At 34.9% G+C, this 8,091-nt stretch overlaps 1 protein-coding gene across 1 annotated transcript; it reads right to left on the bottom strand.

The window, feature by feature from the left end:
* Nucleotides 1-476: 476 nt before the first annotated feature.
* Nucleotides 477-4,161, bottom strand: LOC149398765 (receptor-like protein 7). Its single transcript, XM_089614672.1, has 3 exons — nucleotides 4,126-4,161; nucleotides 1,803-3,813; nucleotides 477-1,697 (listed from the first exon to the last, which is right to left on the bottom strand). Exons 1-2 carry the CDS (start codon nucleotides 4,159-4,161, stop codon nucleotides 1,804-1,806), a joined length of 2,046 nt encoding a protein of 681 aa, XP_089470798.1. The 3' UTR covers nucleotides 477-1,697; nucleotide 1,803.
* Between the last annotated feature and the right edge of the window lie 3,930 nt (nucleotides 4,162-8,091).

Here is an 8,091-nt window from a genome sequence, read left to right as displayed (position 1 = left end):
TGACCAAACTCGGGAATATATTTGTTAGATTCCTCGAAATAAATAAAAGATCCAATTCAAGGTGGATACATTTTTTTAAGGGCCGACTAAACAACTAGTCAAAACAACACCCCTACTTTAAAATTATAGCTCAACTATTAACATATTTAGGAAAATAACCAATTTATTATGACAGCATTCTAATATTCCAATAGTACCCTTAGATTAATATTATTAACTATCATAATAAATAATATCATCCATAACAAAAAAAATTAGTAAATCTAATTAACAATAACAAAAACTACAGCAAATAATATTTGTTGTAACAAGAACGACAGTAAATCTTATTTACCGTAACAAGAACAATAGTAAATATTATTTACCATAACAAGAACAAAAGTAAATCTTTTTTACCGTAACAAGAACAAAAGTAAATCTTATTTATCATAACAAGAACAACAGTAAATCTTATTTACCATAATCGGAAAAGTATCAGAGTTGAGAATTAGTTAATCTAACAGTAAATACGATTTACTTATTATTTCTGTGAACAATCGAGGACAATAAATCTAACAGTAAAAGTATCAGAGATGAGGATTAGTTAATCTAACAGTAAATACGATTTACTTATTAGTTAATCTAACAGTAAATACGACAGTAAATCTTATTTCCAAGATCAGTTCATCAAGAAAAATGGACGACTTCGATCAACTCCTTGACCCGGTGGTTCTCCTGATCTTCAACTCCGTCTCCGACATCAAAACCCTCCTCCAACAGTAAATACGACAGTAAATCTTATTTCCAAAATCAGTTCATCAAGAAAAATGGACGGCTTCGATCAACTCCCTGGCCCGATGGTTCTCTTGATCTTCAACTCCGTCTCCGACATCAAAACCCTTCTCCGATGCCGGGCCGTCTCTCGGCGCTTCAACGCCCTCGTGGACTGAGTGAGAGAGAGAGATGATGAGGTGGAGTCGGCGTGGCCGCGCGATTGGACTGAGTGAACTCTCGGACGAGCTTCGCGGCGATCAGAGAAGGCTTGAAAGGCTCGTGAGTGACTGATGGTTTGATTGGATAGACTCGTGAATGACTGATGGTTTGATTCGATATAGCCACGATCAAAGATTGAGGCCGCGAAGGGAAGTGAAAGATGTATCGGAGATTTGCTCGGCGTAGAGGCCGTACGGACACACAAGAGGGCTGTTCTGACCCTCCGGCAGAGCTCCGGCGATAGCTTCGAAGGTGAACGTGGTTCTGTGGCCGGACTGGTATGAGAGATCGTCGAAATCGGAGGAAGCCATGAAAATTTTGGAATCTTCTTCTCTGAAGAAATGAAAAATGGTTTTGGATTTGGTTTTGGGGAATTTGAGTTTGGGATTGAAACGTGTGAGAGAGAGAGAGAGATAGGGTATTTTGAGGCAAAGGGTAATTCTGGAAACTTTATATAATTTAGGCTAGTTACCTAATAAACTAATAATTGGGCTATTATTTTAAAACCTCTCTCTTCAAGTGGCTAGTTCTTTATCAATCTCTTTTTGTAATCAAAATTTAAGGTAGATAATTACTTTCAACTTGATTACACTTAAAAAGAACAGAGAAGAATCGGCAAATCCTCTGGTCCATTCAGATCATATTACATGAAAATAGAAAGAAGAAAAAAAAAGTGCCTCTTCAAACAAATGTAGAACTCGCAACACCACTTCTCGTGCTCATTCCTGAGTAGAAAAAATGAAAAAAAAAAGAAAAGAAAAGAAAAAACAGAGTTAAAATATGAACAGCCAGATATAAAATATCAAAGAGGAAATTACCGAAAAGCACACCTTATTTAATATGCTTTATTATGTCCGCTAGACATTTGCAGTATGGTTGTCTAGCAATCCTTTTTTGAAGCCAAAAATCGAATCTTCTGGTGAAGAACAGAGCGTACCCAATGGATACTCCGATTCCGAGACCTGCACCGTATCCAATAGTTGCAAACAGCTTCCACGTCAGTGTTTCATCGTCGCCATCGTCGACCTCTTCATTGTCATCCTCTTCGTCGCTACACGGCTTCGTCAATGGAAATCCACACAACCCCGGATTTTCACCATATGAATTGTTGTTGAACGTATTGAATTGTGTTCCTCGAGGTATTTCACCATCCAAGTTGTTGTGGGTGAGATTTAGAAAATTGAGTTGTTTCAGGTTCGAGGCCAGTTGTTGCGGGATCTCTCCGGCGAGCTCGTTGAATGAGAGGTCTAACCATTCGAGATTACTCAAATCTCCCAACGACGGTGGGATCGGACCGACGAGATTGTTGTGAGAGAAATTGAGGCCTTTGAGCGAATCGAGCTTCCCGATCGTTTTCGGAATCGCACCCGTGAATCCATTTCTTGAGAAATCAATCGTTGTGAACAAGGTTTGGATTTTCTCCAGCTCGATGTAGTTTCCTTTCATTGACACCGCCACAGAGTCTTGATAATAGGAAAAGTATTTTTTGTTATCCAAGTATTCCAATGTATTTGCATGCGCACCGATCATTGCCTTGAAATTCTCAAAATATTTTGCTGGCAAGACACCCACAAACATGTTGTCGGAGAGATCCATGATTCTCAAATTCTGAAAAGGAAAGCTAATCTTGGGATTCTTTATTGCACCGTGAAATCTGTTAGACCTCAATACAAGAACTCGTAGCTCTGGAAGAGACTCCAAGAACTGAGGAAAAACGCCATTGAGTTCGTTGTTTCCGACATCTAGAACTTCCAAAATCTCGGAGTTAAGCAAAGATCGCGGCAGCGGGCCTTCCAATTTGTTTCCGTTGAGGTTTAGCGTTCTCAAAGAGCATCCATTTGAAAAAGCTGAAGGAATTTTGCCATCAAACTTGTTCATTCTCAAATCCAAAACTGACAAAGAGTTGCTGAAATTTCCAAGGCACGGAAGGATACTGCCGTTGAAGCTGTTGTTTGACAGGTCGACAACTTCGAGAATATTGTGGTTGCAAAGCAGAGATGATATTCCTCCACTCAATTGATTGTTGGATGCAAAAAATGCAACTGTAGACTGAGGCAGAATCGGAAGATGGCCTTGAAGCCGATTAGATCGGAGGTCAATGTATTTGAAGCTATGATTCAGCGGAGGAACTGGGCTTATGTGTGACAATGAGTTGTAAGGAACTGGACTAAAACTATATGAATCATCGGAGAGATTCCACAACCATGAGGGAATACTCCCTTCAATTTTGTTTTGGGAAAGGTCTAAATGGTATAATCGCTCTAAGCTTTTCAGACCGTTTGGGAACTGAGAAATATTGCAAGAAGACAAGATCAAATATGAAAAAGTATTTGACTTCAAGACAGTGTAGTTAGAATGGGGGATGGAAATAACAGATAATAAGCTATTAAAAGAAAGGTCCAGAGCCTCAAGTGTTCTAAGCTCTAAAAAATGTTCCAATATCACGACACCACTCAAGTTATTGTTCCCTAGAAACAAGTAATGTAGATTTGGAAGGGAATATAACCAAGTGGGTATTGTCCCATAAAGAAGGTTGTTGTTTAATCTCAAGGATCGTAAATTCAATGGAAGAGGTCCCAAGAGTTGATGAGTTGAAGAGTCACATAGAAAAGCTTTTTTAGTTGATGAGTTGCTACAAAGATAGGGTAGCTGGCCTTCAAATTTGTTGTATGAAAGATCTAAATCAGTGATTTCACTGCCGAAACATGTTGGAAAGGTTATATCTCTTTCTAATCCTATGTTGGAAAGCCTCAAATCGGTGAGTTGACTGGTCCAATTTTGTTTAGGGAATGAAACAGTGTGTAAGGTTTGGCAGCCGAAAAATATGTTCTGGAAATTTCCCTTTGAGTTTGTTGGAATAAAGACCCAGAAATGTAAGAGAAGTTGAGAGGTTCATGAAAGAATTGGGTAAGACGTCAAACATGTTGACACCATCTAAACTCAACTGTTTGAGAGAAGTTAGGTTCGTCAGGATTCGTTTCAAGCTACTTGTCTCGGCTCTTAACTCATAATATTGACTGGAATCAAATATGTCAAGTGTGTAAGAACCGATTTCAAGTGTGAGCAAGTTAGACAAGTAAGCAAGTTCTGGAGGAATATGGCCACTGAAATTGGATTCTATAAGGTAAAGAGAAAGCAAGCTGGGAAACCTACCAAAGTTGGGTGAGATTGAAGATCCTTTGAAATCATTGTCTAAGAGAAAGAGAGATCGGAGATGAGTGAGAGAGAAAAGGCTGCTGTTGGAGTCCATGACACCTTCTAGCCCTCTGAGGTCGAGACCAACGACGTGACCGGTCACGTTGTCGCACGTGACTCCACTCCAATTGCAACAATCCTTGCTCATATTCCATGATTCAATACTGATATAATCATTTGTGATAATATGAAAAGAGTTTTTGATAGTGAGCAAAGAAGATCTTTCATGTGGATGACAAAGTATTGGCGAAGAGTTTGTTGAAAAAGGATTAAGGAAGAAAAGAAACAGAGGAATCACACACAAAACCCAACCCATTTTCTGATCGAGTAGTGATGAGATATTATTGTATGAGGTTTTATTTTATCACATTCGAAGATACAGCTTATATATAAGTTCGCCCAATAAATATCATTTAATTTTTTTTTTTTTGGCATATTCGTAGTTCTAAGATACACTCGCAACGGATTACATCCACAATAAATTAGATAAATCGGGACCAGCGATAAAAATAACTTTCGTCTGGTCCGAGACTATAAAAAAAGTGTTGTAATTGCAATCAATCCAGAGAATTACAAAAGCGGACTTTGTAACTTTTTAATTTTTATATAAACCACTGATATTACATACAACACTAGTGCTAATGTTAGTATATGCATGAAGAATTACCGTTCGTATTTAATATCGAGAACTGTTAGGCAAACTTAATTTATCAATAATGAAATATTATATTGGATGATTTTTTTTTCAAATTTTGTGTGGAAAGATTCATATTTATCATTAAATGTTAGCATCGATGAGTATCATGACTTAAGTTAACCAATGCAGTATGAACTCTACCGAAAAACAGGTTTTAATGAAACCTGATCTTTCACTTTATGCAATAATAATACGCGTGTCTGTTACGTTATGGCTTAATTTTGGATAAATTTAAAATGCTGACATACAATTTTAGATGAATTTTTAAATTTTAATGGAAATTAGACACAACTTGAGAATTTTCTTCTATTCTAATTGTTTTCTAAAATTAGGTTGAATGAAATTTTTCTCCGATGATCATAATTTAATCTAACAGATTGAGACATATAATTAAATTAATCATCTAGTTTTTTTTAAAATAAATATGTTATTACTAAGTTAATTTTAATATTTGTATATGTGTTTCTGAAATAAAATCATAGTAAAATAATACTCTTAAAGACCTTAATTATATGCGTCATTTTGAATCTCCATATATATACTATTGATAAAACTCCTCACAATCTACATTTTTTTTTGGCGTTATAGATTTGTAGCCAAAACTAAACTATAAAATTAGAATGTAGCCAACATTTGCAAACTTTTAGGAAAATAACCAATGACAATTATATTTTACTTAAATATCCTTATAAACATGCTATAATTAACAAAAAAATATAAATAATTTAAAAATTCGACAATTAATGTATCAATAGTGAACTCCGGCGGAATTCTACAGTAGTAGACATGATTTTTCATCCAACAGTAGGTCTATTTTTGAAGCTCTTCTCGCTACGAATCCGTAGGATTTTGAGTCACTCAACTTCGAGTTCACATGAGGAAGATATGGATTTTTGAAGTTTTGATGAAGAAAAAAAACTGTATGAAAGAGAAAATAATGAATCATTGTAGCAAAAAACAAAAACAAAAAAAAAAAACAAAAACAAACACCGACACAAAATAGGAGTGGTGATTGTTCTTATCAGCATTGAATAAAAAAGGCTACACTTGATGGAAGATTGTATTGCTTGGTTGGTGAGTGTTCTTATCAGCATTGAATAAAAATGTTGGACCACAAAGACTTCTATTCAACCATGTATTGGTTGGCTAGTGAGTGTACTATATCAGCAATTATGTTAAAAAGTCGTTTCTTGATAATGGGTGTCATATCGATTTAACAACTTGGTAATGCCACCGACAATATTTTCCGTAAATTACCTATAAGTTCAACTAAATTTATGTTAGTCAAGACATACTTGCTTGTGTTTACTTTTCAAATTCGAAAATGACTAAAAAACTTTAATGTGTTGATTACATGGAGATTAAAGACTTTATTCAGAATTATTAGACGTTTCAATACTTGCCCAGCTAAGACCAACGACTTCATGGAAAATTGTATTGTCATGTCAGTTTCACAAGTTCATAGAAGAAATATAAATACAGCATCGCTATTGTGTTAACTTGACTGGGTCTATAACCACAGAAAACGAAAAAGTATTTCCTTTATATTTACAAAATAAAGATATCATGCGTGATTTAATATTGATTTATCATTAATATATCTATTGATCCACATAATGAAATGGACTTGTAGCAGCAATAACCTTGGAAACCTCATGGAAAATTGTTTTGGCTGGTTACTGAACGTTTAAAATTGTATTATTCCACAATTTGATAGAAGAAGATGAAAAAACATCACTATTGTGCTATCTCGACCGGGTCTATAACCACAATAAACGAAGTAGTATTTCGTATTGTTTTTATTTACAAAATAAAGATATATCATATGTGATTGAATATTATCATTAATACCACAACACAAAAGGTTGCACACGTCAAATATAATTTACAACTGAGTAGAGCAAATACCAACTTTAGATTCTGAGCAAAATCAAAAGACTAACTTTATTAGATCGTTTATTTCTTATTATTTTGATAAAGAATGTTAATGAATACAACTGACTTTAAACTATCAATCTTTGATTAATAAGTTAGTGCCCGTTAGGAATTCACCTGAAAAAGTGAATGAGATCTATGAAAATATAAGTTACACATCTTATAGAAATTGACTTCACATATATAGAACCTCTTGATAATTTTCAGCGGAATGTGATTTGCGTGATGACCATCGAGGTTTCTCTCACGTTCTTATTATTTGAAGAGGGCATTATTAGCCAATAATACAATAACAGATGTATACAAATATGAGGAGTTAGACAAATATGAAAATCTATTATTATACCACATAAACACACTCCAAAATATAAACAGAATTTGATCCCGCGTTCTATCCATCCGTAATTACCACTTGTCTCAAACAAGTTCAGGTCTTTCTCTCATGTTATTGTTATACCATTTCGATAGGACTCGAATATGGTCCAGTCATTAAGCTATAATAAGGAGAAAGAAAATATAATTTTTTTGCATGTTCAATTATTAAGAAATTAAAATAAATTGGCATTCGAGTCTTAAACTTCAGAAATTGTTCCTCACAATGTTTCTCATTTGTTTTGCTCCGCCTTTCAGCGTTTCCTCTGTTTATCTTGAGCTCGTTCGATTTTGTTTGTCAATTTTGGTGGTTTTTTTTTTTTTTTTTTTGGAAAAGATCTTAAGTTACATTATTAAGAAAGCTCATACAAGTGCTAGAGGCCAAGATGTCGATAATAGGACAAAATAAAATGGTGATTTGTGCCAAAATAAAATAGTTTCGTAATCAGGATGGAATGATATGTTGACGAGTGGGATCTTTAATTTCCAGATGTTGATCTATAAGGTTGTCTAGGAAGCTTCAGAATTTCGTCTGCTTCAAAGGACAAGAAGATCATGTTCAATTGATCAATGTTAAGACTTTGGAGTTATGATGTCAACACAACTGAAGTCAATTCGGTAAATTACATGCGATATGTGTAACTTTTCATGATGCGCTGTTAAACATATCAGTATATATAATATCATACATAAATGTTTCTGTGCTGTAAATAAAAGCAATATCTACATTATTGATGATCGTTCACTAGCCACTAGCCAGCCTGTACAATTTTTCAAGTCTTTTAGTCTTTTTTCTGGGTTTGAAAATTCAACACAAACAAGTCTATCTAGACTAACATGGGGAGATTAAATTGTTGATGTGACACTCTATCATATTAGCCAAGGATCAAAATATCGCCGATGTATAACTATATATCGAT

This window comes from Urtica dioica, chromosome 5 (assembly GCF_054948205.1).
Source record: "Urtica dioica subsp. dioica isolate 48M chromosome 5, U.dioica_male_clone48M_v1_H2, whole genome shotgun sequence".
NCBI classification, from domain to species: Eukaryota; Viridiplantae; Streptophyta; class Magnoliopsida; order Rosales; family Urticaceae; genus Urtica; species Urtica dioica.
Note: the sequence above shows the minus strand (reverse complement) of the source record. Positions and strands in the feature narration are given on the sequence as shown.